At 46.0% G+C, this 17820-nt stretch overlaps 1 protein-coding gene across 1 annotated transcript; it reads right to left on the bottom strand.

The window, feature by feature from the left end:
• Positions 1-1252: 1252 nt before the first annotated feature.
• col6a1 (collagen, type VI, alpha 1) lies at positions 1253-16097 on the bottom strand. The gene is made up of 35 exons (XM_062480996.1): positions 15848-16097; positions 14578-14707; positions 14148-14348; positions 13861-14020; positions 13426-13539; positions 13126-13146; positions 12955-12975; positions 12817-12861; positions 12663-12716; positions 12428-12472; positions 12284-12310; positions 12085-12111; positions 11866-11910; positions 11719-11772; positions 11016-11078; positions 10800-10862; positions 10621-10674; positions 10488-10523; positions 10330-10392; positions 10173-10235; positions 8140-8202; positions 7926-7988; positions 7729-7779; positions 7610-7645; positions 7384-7446; positions 5700-5765; positions 4626-4661; positions 4502-4538; positions 4189-4197; positions 3908-4041; positions 3686-3795; positions 3326-3512; positions 2950-3121; positions 2805-2834; positions 1253-2720 (listed from the first exon to the last, which is right to left on the bottom strand). The coding sequence occupies exons 1-35, from the start codon at positions 15936-15938 to the stop codon at positions 2098-2100; spliced, it is 3057 nt and encodes a 1018-aa protein (XP_062336980.1). The 5' UTR covers positions 15939-16097; the 3' UTR covers positions 1253-2097.
• Between the last annotated feature and the right edge of the window lie 1723 nt (positions 16098-17820).

Raw genomic sequence — 17820 nt, 5'->3', positions numbered from 1 at the left:
AACCATGCTATCTCCTCCTCTTTCTCCCTACCTTTTTTACTCTCTCTCACTCCCTTTTTCTCTCCCTATCTAACTTGGCTCTCTTTTGTTCAATTTTCCACCATTTTGTTTTACGTAGACTAAAAGTATTTCAGTCTGGAGGGACTGAGAATAATCACGTCCAGGTTTACAAACCCAACTTTCCAAATGCAGGACTCCACAGAATGTAACAGGCTGCAAACATGCAAGACTCACACACATATATGCATGCACCCTTCTAAATAAGCATTCAAGCACACACACACACGAGAACATACTTCTGTTCCTGTTTGTCTGAGAGGGAGTAACTAGAACTAGAACTCTCTGATCATCACCCTATTGTTGTGTGTAAGTGTGTGTCTGTGTGTGTTATGGGAATGGTGTTGAGGTTTAAAATCCTTTAACTGCAAGATGGTTCAGACTTAGTGGCGCTGCATCTCTTAGAACAAACCGTTTTCATCAGTGTGTTCAACATTTAGCCATCCTTCTAACAGTGTTGCTATCCTCTCTCTTTCCCCCCTCCCCCTCTATCCTCTGCCTTCTCTGTTACTCTTTCATGCTCCAGATGTGCTCTAAAACCAGGCAGCTGGGACTTGTTACATCCTTGCACTCTGCCATCACATGCACGCCTGTCCATGCACGCACGCACGCGCACATACACACACAATTACCTTCCTCCCATTGCCCATACATTTCAAGCGAATTTAGGGAGAAATCCCCACAGCTCGCGCTCCTTAGAAATTCACGGGAAGACAGAGTAGCATCTGGCAGTGGAGAGACCTGAGAATCACAGGGCTTCTCTTCTCTCCCTCTTTCTCCAGGACCCGTAGAAGGAGTATGGAGGAAATTGAGTCTCACTGAAGTGATAGAACAGCCAAGACAAATGTCTGTGGAGCAGACACACTCACCTTCTCACAAACACACACATATATACCCTGGAATGTTACCATAAATGCTATGAGGTTCAGAGGACTTTGAGCCCTAGATATTTTTTAAATGTAGCTACACTCAGGAAGAGAAAGATACACACAGATACTTTCTCTTTCTCCTTTGCACATACACACACATAATCAGACATTCAGGTTGCTATAGGTGTTGAATTGATCTTATATAATCAGGATGTGTCTGACAATATAACTACATATAACTACAGAGTTAACTTGTCTAAGCGAATGTATTTATATTGAGTGTGTGTGTGTGTGATGCAATAAAAAGTGAGAGAGTGAGCAGACTGTTGGGTTTAGCAACCTTTATTGAAGGAGCTTTTACAAATCTACTAATGGAAAGTGTATCCGGTAAGGTTTCTTAACAACAATTGTAACAAAATAAGTAGACAGATACACTATCAGCACCACAGATGACACATTGACTCTGGTCCACAACATCAGTAATGTGGCTTAGCATTAACACTGTAACTTTACCAGGCTGAAGCGAGCATACGGGAGACTGAGTGTGTGTTGATTAGGGGGACTGTGGAGACTTTTTACCATATCAGGGCTGGAAGTGCAGGCGTGACAGATGTTTTCCTGTCTGACTGAAGTTGTGTGTGTGTAAATGGCAGACAGTTCTGGTAAACAGATGACATAGAACAGTTTTTGGACCATTGACCCTAGAAGAACTGTTTATAGGGATATCTCCACTGGGGCTATACATAAAATGGCAGCTACGTTTACACACATACACACACACAGCCTTGATTGATTAGCACCAGGTCAACTGAAGAGTGATGTTTTCACAAAAGCTCATCAGATAGAATTTCCTGTCCCCTGTGGGTTGACGTAAGAGCAACATTTAAAGGGTCCCTGTCAGACCTTGAACACAATCCTTCACACCAGGGGCACCCTGGTCCTGGAGAGTCCCAGAGGAGATGGGCAGAATGGGGCTAATCACTGACGTGCTGCATGGATGGATGGAGCTAAATCAGAGAGAAGCCAGGATCTTCTCTCCAGGACCAGAGCGCGCCTGCTCACACAGACTATACTGTCTTGACACACAATCGTTTTGTCGCTTTCTGACACATGAAACACATAAACACAGTGATTGTAAATGGGCAAAAATGGATATTTAAGGGGACTGAAACTAAAGCGTGCGGCCCAGGCTGGACTTGGAGACCCTGTGGGACACGGTTTGGTCAAAGACTCCCTCCAGCAGGGCGGAGTAGTCTGCGAGGCGGAACAGGTGGTGCTGGGCGGAAGTGACATCGTCGCTCCGCCCTCTACTGGCCATGTAGCGCAGGTTGCTCTCGTTCACATGGGTTCCCACGGAGATGACATACAGCTCGACCCCTGCGTCGGCCATCTGCCGCACGCGCTTCTCCAGCATCGCCGTGGTAACGCCCTGCGACCTCCCATCCGAAAAGAGCACCAACTTCCTCTTCCTGTTTGCTCCCGGACCTCTGATCTGGAAGCGTTCTAAGGCGAAGCTCATCGCCCCGGTAACATCCGTCCCGTCGTTCTGGAAGGTGGCCGCTTCGATCTGATCGTTCAGCACGGTGAGGTTAGAGGTCAGCTCCGCCTCTGTGCGAGACGTCCGGCTGTACTGGGCGACCCCGACCCTGACGTTAGCCCGCCCTCTCTTCTCTGCAGTGAGGAAGCGCTTGGCGAGACGGCGGACAAACGTCTTGCTCGTCTCAAAGTTACGCTGGCCCACGCTGGCAGAGCTGTCCATCATCACCACAACGTCAGTGTCCTCGTCAAAGGAAACTACAACACACACGCAAGACAAGTTTCAGGTCAACGGCGAAAGGACAACATCTCAAACCGAGACTCTGTCAAAGCTGTACTTACTGTCGCATTTGTATTTAGGACACTTCTTGTCTGTCGAGGGATAGAGAGAAACAAATGTTACTACAAAATGACACTCAAAATTGTATTCATTTGAAGGCAGAAACATGATCAGGCCACTGACATAGTATATTTGTGTGCTGTGTACCTTCACAGATGCGTGCTGTGAGGTTCTGTAGGAAAGTGTCGTCGAGAAGTTCAGCAAAGTTATCCAGTACAAAGGAGAAGCCTGGTGTAGGATCGCTAGTGCACACCACCTCCCCGAGCTGTTCCTGGTTGGGCTGGCGACCAAAGTTGTCCTTCACTCCCAGTCCTCCCACCTAGAGCATCACCGTGACAGAGGAGATCTGGTTACCTAGCTGCTATGACGAAGCACGGTAGTTGTAAAATCATGTGAAATCACTGAGGTCAGGTCCGTTCAGGCACCGGAACCGTGTTGAAAAGTATCCATTTGGCACCGGTATCGTAAAAACCCAATCGATACCCAGACCTAATGTGTGAGTGTGTGTGGGAGTGTAGCTCACCTTGATGCCTTTACCACACAGGGTGTTGAGGGGGACTCTGTCCCTCTTGGTGTCAGAGCGGCCGTCAGTGAGCACCAGCACCACACGGTTCTTATTCTTTAGCTGGTTGATCAGTTTGTCCAGAGAAAACTGGAGAGCCTCGCCAGTATAGGTGGCTTCTGCTAGCCAACGCAGGTTCCTCACAGCACTACACACACACACACACACACACACACGCACACACACACACACACACACACACACACACACACACACACACACACACACACACACACACACAGGAAAGGAAAAAAACATGTTTAGATGTGACTGCTGTGTAGTTGTGTCAGTGAGTGTGTGTGTCAGAGTGTGTGTGCTTACTGTTTGAGCTCAACAAGGTTGTTTATGTTGGGGTCTCCCAGCTGGACGGCCTCCTGAGCGCTCGAGCCACTGTACTGAACAACGCCCACTCTGGAGTCGTTGAAGCCAAACTGGACAGAACGGGACAAAATGGCTCATTTCTTTGGCGCAAATTCTCCTTTACCACACCAGCATTCAATTTCACACATTCCCAAATCCTGATCAGCAGGCACTACTACTCACGCGGACTTGCTGGTCTTTCATGAGTCTGTCTATGACGGTGATGATGAAGTCTTTGGCCAGGGCAAAGTTAGCGGAGCCAATACTCTCAGAGCTGTCCACGATAAACGCCAGGTCTAGAGGACCACACTTACACTCTACACACACATACATACACACACACACACACACACACACACACACATCCAAGACAGTTTGGGTTGACAGTTCCTTGAATGGGGGATTTGCAATGGCGATTATCACATACTTTAGTGTGGGTGTAAGGCAGAGAACCATAGACTCACCACAACATGCTGTGGAAAGAAAGAAAAGTAAAAAAAAAAATATCAATGTTCATGTTTTGGCTCCCCACAATGTTTTTTTCTCGTTGATTATGATCATTGACCTATGCACTTTTGTAAAGCTCTCTCTTGGAAGTGGCTTTGGATCAAAGCATCTGCTAAATGAATACATGTCAGTGTCAATGTTTGAGGAGCAACAGTGGTGTGGGGTTCTGTTCTATGGCATGGGACAACAAGATGTTAGGCTCCACGGTGCATGTTTACGGTTGGAGATTGGTAAGTGTGCCTGTGGGAGTGTGTGATGTGGGACACTTACAGCACATTTTCATGATGATGTCCATAATCTTACACTCCTGGATGGAGGGGCAGAACATGATTACATGGTATACAGACAATACACAGACACGTACGGTCAAACAATGAAGGGATATTGAACTCACATCGACTCCAGGTGGTCCTGGAGGGCCAGGAGGTCCCTGGGGGAGAGAGAGAGACACAGGAGGGAGGTCAGTACCTCTCAGAGAAATAACGAAAGGTTTATTCAGATTCTGCGCTTATCTGTTGGAAGGGAAGAAAGAAAATAGCTACTCTGGCCAACTTTTTCTCTGGGATAATAAAAGAGGATTCAGAGGAACCGAGAGTCATATCTTCAGTAAGACTGAGGCAGCAGTTTAAACAACAGCAGTGTCTCCAGTCACACGTCCGCCCACTGTGCTCCCTGCAACAACAAGTCTTCTAGCGGTCATAAACCTCTCTCTGTCACTCTCCTGTCTGTCAGGCAGCTTAAGGCCCATCTGTTTTGCATTATAGGAAGACACAAAATTCAGTTTTCAGATCATATTTTCTTGACAGTGACACAACGTGCACACGCATGCAATCACATACACGAGACATGCACACATACACACTCACACACCTAGAGTCACACACACACACACAAAATAGTTAATTGCAGCCTGGGTTGAGGATTCGCCCTACACCAACATAACTCACAGAAATATGCAGCGGAGTCTAAAGCCAAAGCAGAAAGAGCTGGATGGAAAGAGGGAGAGGAAGAGGAGGAGGGGTTAGAAGTTAGGGGAGAGAAACAGGAAGAGGGATGGAATGAGATATCAACTTCTTATCTAGAAGATGGATCTGGGTGTGGTGTCTAGGCTCAAATTGAGGGAAGTCATTGTTTTTCCGGTAGCAAGTCCATCGATGTTTGAATTGATGAGGGTTTCATTGTCCCCCCCCCAACAAAAAAGTAATGGACGCAAAATGACTGGATTACTTCCCTTGTTGTTAACGTCAACAGGGACTGGGGGTGTGGGGAGGGGGGGACAGGGGGTGTGGGGAGGGGGGGTCTGGGGGTGTGGGGAGGGGGGGTCTGGAGGTGTGGGGAGGGGGGGTCTGGAGGTGTGGGGAGGGTGGTGTGTGGGTGGGACTGGGGTGTGGGGAGTGGTCTTAGCTCTTTCACTGTTTAGACAAGCATGAACATGCATTAAACACACACACACACACAGATAGCTTACCGGGTTGCCCTCAGGTCCTCTATGACCTTTGGCTCCTTTAGGTCCTGGAATTCCTGGCCGAGTGTTCTGAGAAAGGGTGTAGGAACAAAGAAAGTGAAAGCGAGAGGGGGAGAGAAAGGGCCACATCCATTTTAATATAGGTTCATGACAAACATAAAGTGCTCCCTTGCTTCCCCTGTAGAGCTGCCACCCTGCACCACCAGGTCTGGGCAGGGTTCTCCAGCTGCAGCCTTCCCAAGGCCCAGTTCCAGGAGCCAGGACACATGCAGCTGCCATGTTAACCCAGAGCTGATCCAGCGTTAACAGGTCAAGAGCACGGCTGGACATAACTTCCACAGGCTGTTTTGGGAACCCAACACTTATCCCAAATCATTCATTTACACATTTGAGAACTTTTGGAATTCCATTCCCAGAGTGTCCTGCTGGGAACTGCTTCCACGCTCAGTTTGACAAATGACCAGTTAAGAAGATGAAAGCGCTGGTTTCATCCCACAGGCCTGATCTTTAGCTCAGCTTACTGACCACCAGAAATGTCACTCCATGTTAGCCTGGAACACATACAGCCTGCTGACAGGCTAACCACAAATCACTGATCCTGTTTGATGTCACAGTCAAAGGTAATTCAGAGCCAGCTGGATTAAGGTAATGGTTGCCATACCCTGGGAGTACGTCACGTCATGTGTGTGTAGATTGAATGTGTTCTGCAGGTTAGCGGAGGTAAACTAGCCACCTGGTCTGTGAGACACTCAGACACATATCTGCGTGCACACAAAAGCACCCATGTAGAGTGAGCTCACAGACACTCACATATGGAAGCGATCGGCACACATTCCTAACTTGAAAGAGACATATAAAACATGACCCATATGATCATCAGACAAAACATACCCACAGTCACACACACACGCACGCACACACACACACTCCTGAGAAATGAATGATGTCACAGTTTAGGGCATCATACAGAGATGTTCTTATTTTTTAAAGATGGCGTTTATCGGCTTTTGCAAATGAGCTCTATACATAAAAGACATAAAATAAGCTGTCACTGACCAAAGCTGGAAAACGTTAATTGCAGCAGGGGAATTTTGAAAAACACAGAATGCCAGTCACACATTAAAGTGTTTGTCTGGAAATAATGTTTTGTAGTACAAATGGTGATGAAAAACATACACATCCCCAAGCTAGTCTTGGGGTTAAACTCAAGCTTTCTCATAAGTGGGGCAGAAAGATGGATACATTTCAAACAGCAAAGATTAAACCCCCCTTCCATATTCCTCCCCCTTCATTTCCGGGTATCCATGACAACAGCATATACACAGCTGCCTCAGCTCAAAGCTCCCCAAACAGACATACACACATGTGCACACAATACACACATTCAAGATGTTGATGCTGTTTTTGATAAAGCACTTCCAGCTGCAAAATGGAAAGAGAGGGAGGGGAAATGAGAGAGAAAAGGGGGTTATCCAATACGAATTACTTAAAAATGGGAGGGGGGATGGGGGGAGGGGGGGGGGGGTTGGGGTCACAGCGGAAAAAGTGAGAGAACTATTAAAAAAGAGGGTGAGTCACATCCTGTCTGTCTCTGCCAGGACCAGATTAAGGAGTTAAGGAGAGATAAACTTGAAGAGAGATGCATGACTTTAAAGAGGACAAGGGAGAGACGCAGGGCCACACTCACATCCAGGCCTGACTCTCCGGCCTCTCCGTCATCTCCTTTTGGTCCAGGGGTACCCTTGCCGCCCTACAGTGGACCAGAGAGAAGAGGCCAAAAAGCAACAATTCGAGTTATTACAAGTGTTTGATAAGACATCTGAGTTCACGTCTGTATTTAGGTACTCCAGATAGATGAGCTAAGAACAGTTAAGAGGCTCTTTGGAGCTGGGTGTTTGAGGACCTCATCTTACCGGCTCTCCAGGATCTCCACGTGGGCCAGGGTAACCCTGTTCAAGAGACACACACACATCAGAGGTTGCAGATACCAAGCAAAATGTTTCATAAAAAACACACCCCTCTGAATATCTACCTGGAAACCATGGCAACCTTCAGTTCCATTTCCTGGGGAGCCATCCTCTCCCTGTAACATAAGATACAGACCACACAGTAGAAGTTACACTACCGCACACACACACACACATTACCCACTCAGTGCAGGGCCAACAATCATCTATGTATCCTCGTTTTTGTCTGATTACACTCTTCATGTCACACTCCTTCCCTCACCCTTTCCCCCATCAGGCCTCTGTCTCCGGGAGCTCCTTTGATTCCTCTGGGTCCTTTCGGTCCCTGAGGGACAGATAGACACAAACATGGACTTGACGAATGTAGACATGTAACAGTCACAAGACAATAAAGAGAAATGTCCAAAAGACAAGACGTGTGTGTTTGTGCATTTTGGGTGTGATGTATGTGCACGCGTGTGTGTGTGTGGACTCACCTCTGGTCCAGTTTGGCCCTCATCTCCTCGATAGCCTGGAGACCCTGGCCGTCCTGGCTCCCCCTGTAACAGTTAGAACATCCTTAAAGCAGCCCTATGGGTGACACCAGATGAACAGCAGGGGCTAAGCTATGTTCACTATGCTAGGATAAGAAAGCCATAAGAGATAGATATTGCTTCAAGTTGCCTTATTTCCTAATTTAAATAGGCTGGATATCAGGCAATTTCCTGTAGAGTGTTTTTGCTGCTCCACCTACTTGGCAGAGGTCTTAGAAAGTTTCAAGTTCAGTATCCTGACCCAATGTTTTATTTTAGGCAGTTCATAGGGTCAATTCATTTTATAGTTCAACAACACTATATCAATGAAGGTGTCACAATGCTCCTGTGATGGTGTGTGTGTGTCTGTATTTTGATTTTTTTTTATGTGTTTGTGTGTCTGCTGTCATTTATTCCCATGTTTGGTCGGCTAATTTGGTTTGGATGAAGGAAGGAGGCAGGCTGAAAGCACAAAAGAACCTTTCATAGTTCTGCCGTTACGGAGGTTACCACAACTAAAGTGTTATTCTTATTTCACTGGCCTGGATATTATTAACCAAGCCAAGCTGTGGTTCTGAGAGAAAACCCAGAGAAGAACTGAGTCAGAGGGGAAAGAGTGAGTTTGAATGTTCCCATGAAGGGGAGAGAATGGGAGAGAGAGAGGCGAAAGGGGAGAGGGAAAGAGAGAGACAGAGAGAGACATAGGGAGAGAGAGTAGGAGAGCAAAGTAGCAACCTTGATTCCTGGCCATATTTCCATTTACTAAGGCTACTGGCTTTCTAACTTCCATATACACATGGACGCGCACACACGCCCACACAGGCATGCATGGGCCAACACACACACACACACACAAGCGTGCACACACACATACATACAAAGACTTGCACACACAAATGCCCTAATACATCCATAGCCACTCCCATACATGCACACAGCCTCTCCAACAGGAAAAATGGATGCTGCCAAAAAGAAAAGATGACGCTGAATATGGTGAATGGTCGTCTACTGTCTACAGTAAGAGGATTCAAACACACCCACACTGGGCATCACAGCCCAACTATGCTGAGGATCACTGATGGCCCACATGAAGGGGTTTACCCTGGAAATTGTGGTGAATGCAACCAAGAACAGGGGATTTCATTTGAATGGATGGTTTTCAAATACAGCGGTGGGCTGAGCAGGGAGAACTGAGAGGATATGCATTTAAAACAAGGCCTGGAAGACCATGTGTGTATCTTAGGTCAATTGTTTGCTTCGCTCTCCTTTCTACCTCGCTCCCACAGATCGTTGATAGAACTGTCATTCAACTACTCCCATTGGTGGGAGTGGCCAATTCAATTCCAAAAGTTGCGGCAATTGGTCGGAGTGGACTTGTGAGTTTGTGTTTGAGTACTGTGGCAGACGGCAGGGAGAGGTGAGGCGAGTGGTGATTGAGGGAAGATGTCTGGCAGCCCGTCCACCCTGGATGGATATGTGGATATGTTGATGTGGATATGTTTATTTGTGTTCATGTGCATGCACATGTTTACAGTATGAATGTGTATGCTCCTTCAAACAATCTGACTGTAAAGAATGTAAACACAGTGATGAAAGGGTCCTCCATCCTCCCTCCCCCCCCACCAGCCCTCATCCTCCATCCTCCCTCCCCCCCCACCAGCCCTCATCCTCCATCCTCCCTCCCCCCCCACCAGCCCTCATCCTCCATCCTCCCTCCCCCCCCACCAGCCCTCATCCTCCATCCTCCCTCCCCCCCCACCAGCCCTCATCCTCCATCCTCCCTCCCCCCCCCACCAGCCCTCATCCTCCATCCTCCCCCCCCCCCCCCCCACCAGCCCTCATCCTCCACCCTCGAGCCAGGTAGGGACTTCCTGCAGCTACAAGATGCAGCCTGTCTCGCCTGCCAGATATCTTCCCTCAATCCCCACTCACCTCTCCCTGCCGTCTGCCACAGTATGTTTGTGTGAAAGTGAGATTATGGTGAAGATTGAACTTACTGAATCTCCATTGGGACCGGATGACCCCTCCCTTCCTGGCTCTCCTCTTGGGCCTGGATCCCCCTAATAGGACAGAAAAGGAAATCATTACAATTAACAGACCCTGTATGCCCATCTAAGGTCTAGAAACTTTGTCAGCATCCTCCTCATCACTCACTCCATCTCCTTTAGGGCCCCTGTTCCCACGGGAACCTTGCTCGCCCTTCTCTCCTGCTGCACCCTGAGGAAGAGTGGAGGAATGTTAACCAACACCTTAAAAGGTATCCAAACACACAAACACACACACAGCTGAGCGAAAACAAGGTGCATAAGTACTCTGTCTCCTCGTCCTCCATCTGGTCCAGGAGCGCCCTGAAACACACACAGGAAGTGATGTCAGATATGTCCTCTATAACATAACGAATCTCCTATTAACCTGATGCCACTGGGGTCCTCCGCTTTCACTTACATCATCGCCCCGCTCTCCTTTGTCCCCATTGGGTCCTTGTGGACCCTGGTCACCCTGTCAGAACACAGCATATCATGTGACACGACGTCTTGGATATGGGGAACCTTTCGTCACATGTACCCATTCGGACACTCTTCATCTCCCCCAACATGCTTCTGCAGCTGTCCTGTGACACCTACCTTAGGCCCTGAGGGGCCGTCGTTCCCCTGTCTCCCAAGCTCTCCGTCCTTCCCAACATCACCCTGGAAGAGCAAGCCCACACGTCACACACCACTACTTTTTTCTCTTGTACATCAGCCTTCCATACTGATGATGCAGCATTATTTGTTTGTGTTTACAGTTATATGCCCACAAAACAATATTAACGAGAAAGAGTGCATGAGGTCAAATCTTACTTTTGCTCCTTTGGCTCCGTAAGAACCGGGATCTCCCTTTGGACCAGGATCTCCCTGAGTGCCCTGAAACCAGAACACACAAAGAGTTCTCACCATGAACCCAGAAATTACATCAACACCAGTACACCCCAACCTGTAAGAGTCATACCACATGTATAGGTACGTATATACGTGTGTGTGCGCGTGTGTGGATATGTTTATTTGTGTTCATGTGCATGCACATGTTTACAGTATGAATGTGTATGCTCCTTCAAACAATCTGACTGTAAAGAATGTAAACACAGTGATGAAAGGGTCCTCCATCCTCCCTCCCCCCCCGCCAGCCCTCATCCTCCATCAACCCCCCCCCCCCCCCCCGCCCCGGCACTGTCAGAGCAGAGATTAAACATAGGTTAGGAAGCGCCAGGACTAAGACAGAGGACTTCACTCTGACACAGCATAGCACATCCGCTTAGCATGCCCACGGCAGCTGTGAACCACCACTACACGATGTTATAGAATGTTTTGATTAGCTAGATTAGAGCCTACAAACAAAACATGACAGCATGTCTGGATGCAGTTTGATCTGGATGAGTTCCTAGTGGTCCAGATTGGAAACCTCTCTGTTAAGACTGAGGCTCTTGGAGTCAGGGTTGGAGCAGAAAGCAGTTAAAGGTCCAGATCAGAGTTTTAGGTCAAGATCAGAATCAAGTTTGGTACTCACATCTGGCCCAGGAGATCCTTTACAGCCAGGAAGACCAGAGAAGCCTGCATCACCCTACAAAAGAGGAACACATGTATTTAAGATTTAACACACAAACACACACTTTATACTGTTTGAACATTGACCGAGACACTGCATGAATCTCACCTTCCGTCCATCAACCCCATCTGTCCCTCTGTGGCCTTTATCGCCCTGAGAAACAAAGAGAAACAGGGAGGTTGTGATGGAGAGAGAACAGAGAAAGAGGAATGGAGAATGTGAGAGAGAGGCAGAGTGGGAGAGAGATGAGGGAACATACATTTGCTTTCAGAGCATCCACAAATGAGAGAAGACTTCAAGTCACCTACAAATCAGAGACAAGCTTACCTTGTAGCCTTTATGACCTCTATCACCCTGCAGTAAACAGAGAAGAGATTGATCAGTCCTGATACAATTGCTGTGGTACCTCATTAACACATCACCTCAAGGATTATTCATCAGGAAATATATCATACATGCAAATACATCTAATCAATTAAATCTTTATATTATTAATCGTTGTCGTCTTTGATTGTGCAGATATTACCTTGCCCCCACGTTCACCGCGGTCACCCTAGAAACACAAAACACCGTTATCACTGCTGTTTCTGAACAAATCATCTTCTGTCTCTTCACTTCCACCATCACAACTTTAAAGATCCTCTCCTTCACATCCCTGTGTGTGTCATACCTTCATGCCACGGTATCCCACAGGGCCAGGGTCTCCAGGATTTCCCTGAATAACACAGTAGAAAAGTACAGTAGAATAACACAGTAGAATAGTACAGTAGAATTGTACATATCATCACATGTAGGGGTATTTGTGTGTGTGTTTGTATTTGTGAGAAAAAGGAGGGGCATGTATTTCGCAAAGAAATGCAACCGAGGTCAAAGTTGGGGATATGTGCGTGGTTGTATGTACGTACTGCTGGACCGATGTCCCCCTTCTCTCCTGGCATCCCCTGTCTTCCTATCTCTCCCTGTGGAGAACAAACGTTAGTAAATTCAAATGTGTTATTTTATTTGAAACACAATGCACAATGAGCCAGAATGATTCTGTACAGTGTGTTTTTATCTCACCTTAGAACCCAGCTCTCCGTCCGGTCCTTTGGGACCTCCTTGGGCCTACAGAACAGACACAACCAGTCATATCATCACCCATAAACAAGCAATAACCAGAAAGTGACAGAATGGGTTGCACATATAAGGCATACTTACGTTGCAGTCGAACGAGCAACACTGAAAAAATAAGATAAATATTTAAACGTTTACAGTGGCAACTCATGTAATACATGAAAACAGTTAGATGTGTTGTATATATAGAGTACACAAACAATTGTCAGAAATAACATACACATAGTAATATACAAACATAACGCCAAGACTCACCACATCCTTCGTCTCATTTGTCTGTAAAGAAAAAGAGAGAGAAGATGTTACACTATATCACTACTGTGTGTTTTTTAAGCTGAGGAGAATAAAGTAGAGTGTAGAAGAGAGTAGAGGAGACAAGAGAAGAGGACAAGAGAGGGTACATACTATCATATCTACACAAGAGAGGGTACATACTATCATATCTATGCAAGAGAGGGTACATACTATCATATCTACGCAAGAGAGGGTACATACTATCATATCTACGCAAGAGAGGGTACATACTATCATATCTACGCAAGAGAGGGTACATACTATCATATCTATGATGGTGCGGATAGTCCTCATCTTGGTGGTCCTGCTGTCATCGGCAGCAGTGAAATTCTGTCTGTAGTGCTGGTCTGTAGCGATCACAGACAACCTGGTGTCCTGCAGAGAGTTATAGCATAGTCATTAGGCTGTTGGTTCGACTGGTGTAGTGCTCCTAGTGACCACCAGGTAATCACCTGATCACAGTCATGTCTGAATTACGAAGAACACATTATAATTATACAAATATCTAAAAGATATAGACTACAAAAAATGTGTTTGAACAAGCACACTGAAATGTATGATTTGAAGTAGAGATGCATATCTACAGCTAACACAAGCCCCAACTGGACTGAGATTTTGCATATTGCTATCCAATCCACTCAGACTGCATATAGGGGGTAAGGACTGGGGGGGCTAGGTGTGTGTATACTAGCCTACCTCCTGGTCGGGGGAGATGGCAACAGCGAACACTTTAACCCCGTGTTGTCTGGCCTCATTGGCCGCCTCCTGCACTCCTCCACAAGGCTCCTTGTAACCCGTGATGGGATGACCATCAGTCACAACCACAATGTACTTATTCTCATGGTAGTGAGAGCCCCTGCACGAAAGACATTCGCCAGCACACACACACACACCACACGCATACACAGAGACAGAAATTAGCGTCAGTAGTTCATTGCAATTACAACTAAGCTTGTGTTGTGTGCTTGTATCTTGTTTGTCACCCTATTAGCAATTCTGCCAAGCCTCTCTTGATGGCACAGTCGGTGTGTGTCCCCTTGCCGATGTATTTGATGGTGTCAACATCATCTTTCAGTGCCTGCCGCTCGGTGCTGATGTCACTTAGATGACGCACCAGGATTATGTCGTCACTGTAGTGAAGCGCTCCAGAGTTCCAGGTCAGGTAGCGGTCACATGGATGGCGCCTAGCATAAACAAAAGACAAACCCAACACAACCCACAACACAAAGACTTTCAGATAACAACACAATATAGCATACAAAGAAGAAATACAATATTGAAATTAGTTTAATCATATGAATTTGATTTGGTACTTCAGAACCTATGGGTAGGTAGAATGGGTCATGTAAGGTTCCCACTACATGAACCATGTAGCCATGGTAACTAGATGCAGGTATATTGGTTGTGTCTTACATGTCCTGGAGCTCATCTATGAAGCGCTTGGTGAAATCTTTAATCTGATCAATGTAGAAATTGGGAGGTTTGACTCTCAGGGCGACACTCTCAGACGTATCCAACACGAAAAAGAGGTCAACAGGACATTCTGCAAACACACACACACAGAATACGATGTCAGTTCAATCAAGTATAGACAAAACAATAAACATGATGCCATTAGCCTGGCTTCTATGGTATTTTTGCTACTACCACTATTGCTGCTAGTGTTGGAATTCCCAGACCCCCCATAAGAGTTGAAGGAACCCCCAAAAAATTGAACTTGGGGAATCCCATGGTATTTGAGCTACCCAGTCCCCACCCACCATCCACCTTGGGGACACCCCAAGACCTCAGACACAATTCAAACACTGATTGTTATTACACAGACAGCATGGGCCAGAGGCTACTAGAGTTAGCCTGGCTAGCCAGCTTGTTACCCAATGACTGATGATTCGCACCCACACATCAAGACTGAAGATAGGAACATAGATTAAAGCAGAGACATCAACAGAATCGATTCTAACCGTCCGTTAGCACACGTTTGTACTACTGTTTGTTGTAGGCAATGGGAGCAATGGGCCACTAGGGGCAGGCGGTATGGGGTCAGTCACCCACAGAACATGGCCGGAGTCTAGGCCTACCCCCATTCACACTGTATCCATATAAATGTTCACATCACTGGGTGTGAGTCTCCATCCTTTAATACAGAATATCTACAGTATCTGCAGTTTGAAGAAGACTGAGGCCTGGGATACAAGTCACAAGGCCTGTGTGGTTCACTGCTCCTGTAGGCTTCAAACAGTTTCAAACGATGGCATGATGGATCATCTGCAACATGGTTGACATGTGTGCCTATTGCGTAAAATCAGATTCTAAAACGAAACTGATCAGATATCAGTCAAGATATTTAACCATCATGCAGCTTACCAACACCCCCCCTTCATTTATCTACACTTAAGTGAGAACAATAACAGATGGACAGGAGTAGGCTACACATGCTGTACGTCAAGGCAACTAAACAAAACAGTAAACCTATCCACATTGGGACACCATCATCTGGCTCAAATCAAATTCTGCAAAGGAACCTACGTGCTCTATAGTCCCGTACGTATAGTACATTCAGTTAATATACCGTCCTTACAACGATTACTCCACCAGTCTAAAGTTCGGTTTGGACGCCAACAAAAAAAGGCTAGGGTTTTGACAACAGTTTTATTAAAATTGATTAAGTTACTCATATACTCACCAGCAAATTTTGGTCTTCTGACTTGAGCTCGCGCCCCAGAGAATAGCGCTCCAACGCTTAACAGCGCAAGAAGAACTCCGAGAGTCTCCATAGTGGAACTCTCAGAAAACTTACTTTAAACCCGACCCCAAAATACACCAACCCTAACCCAAGACCTCCAAATCGATATGTCGAAGTTTGGGTAGACTTTTTCAGATCTCCGCTGCCCTCAGTCCATCACACAAAACCAGGCGCGCACGAAGGAGGACCAGAGAGCCTTTTAGAGGAGGAGTTCACGCGCTTTCCTAGGAAGTCTTAGGAAACAGAACGCGCAGATATTTAGATCAGTATTTATGCAGAACCATAGGCTCCAGCCAGTAACAAATGTTCTGACACTTTCTGTTTAACGTAGACAGTAATAAGTCACATCAAGCATATAATATAAAAAATTTCGTCAGTGTCCCTTTTGCCTTCTTTTCAAGTAAATACCTTGAGATTCATTAAAACTGTTCACTGTAAGGCAAATGAACCGCTAACAATTTAATAACCAAGCCCACACACGCACATTCCACTATTGACATATTTACTAAATGTGTTAAATGCTTAATGTAGGCTACATAAACATAATTGCATTTTCTAAACTTTATCGTAATGAGATACAGATTAAATATAATACACGTATTTAGCTAAAATGTTCCTCTTTTCCCTGAGAAAGAAAGAGAGAGGTTTCTAAACATCTGTTACACTTTAGTGTCCAGATCTGACCCGAACATAAAAGAGAAAAAAAAGTTTAAAAAATATATTTCAGATGGAGACACAGTGCCCCCTATGGTTAAATATGAAATACAGAGTAGGGTCTGGAAGACTACGGTGATGGAGTGGGGTGGGGAGACAGGGCCGGAGTACAGCTCAGGAGAGCGTGGATGATTGGTAGAGGTTCTGGAAGGTGAACAAGAAGGGTCTATTTTTATGGGGTGTTGATGGTATAAAGTTGTGTGTATGAGTGTGTCTGCCTTGCTTGTGAGTCTAGGAGAAGTCTGGTCTGAACTCAAAGTTTCCACTGAGATCACTGTTTAAGTAAGAAAAATAGTGTGGGGAGGCAAAAGGAGTGAGAGAAAGTAAGAACGAGAGAGGGGACACATTAGTTGCCAGAGAACCAGAAATGGTGCCGATCAGGAAGGGAAAAAAAATGGTAGGAGGGAGGAGAGTGAGAGAAGGAGGGAAGGAAAGAGTAGGATGGGGGAGGGAAACATCTGGTTATAATCTTGTTTATTAGCACACTCTCATAGTAAATCTGCTGGGGTTTTTGGCGACTATGTTTGTGTGTGTTCATATCGGGAAGTGTACTGTACACTGATGTAAGTGTAGTGTTTTGTAATGAATCATCACTCTTCAGCTGTGCCATCTGGGCTTACATGTACCACTGATGGATGGCCTATAAAAATATTACTGCAATAGTATTGATAGTTCTGATTCCTGATAAAAAACAACTGTTTTTGCCCTGAAAAAAAACATGTTTGGCAATGATGTATGAGTCAGTGCTGACTGAGATGCAGCTCATTACACAGGCATCCTCCATTCTGCTATGCCAACAGTGATCCGGTCAGATGATCACAACATGAAACAGACAAAAATGAATGACAAGTTCACATTTAACTTTTTTAACTTTTGTTAAGAGACAATGTTCATGGGCCACTTCCTTCCCAGACTTTGTTGCATGACAGGTAACTTCTGCATAATTTGCATCAGATTTCTTTAGAATCCTGTCCCTGCATGGGAGAACTGATGGTGGGGTGCTTTGCAAACGCGAAACAAAAGGCAGATGAAAATGAGAAGTGTGTGCAACCAAAATTCCAGAGGAATCCACTACTCTTTGTTCTTTTTCGGTTAAAAGCGAGAAAGAAATCTTCATGCAAGTGAAGCCCATATGGAGGAGATTACAGTGTGTATTTCATGTGTGTTAGAGTGTGACTCAGAGCATGTACATGTTATCA

This window comes from Osmerus eperlanus, chromosome 16 (assembly GCF_963692335.1).
Source record: "Osmerus eperlanus chromosome 16, fOsmEpe2.1, whole genome shotgun sequence".
Lineage (NCBI taxonomy): Eukaryota > Metazoa > Chordata > Actinopteri > Osmeriformes > Osmeridae > Osmerus > Osmerus eperlanus.
The sequence above is the reverse complement of the archived record's forward strand: the minus strand, read 5'-3'. Positions and strand labels throughout refer to the sequence as shown.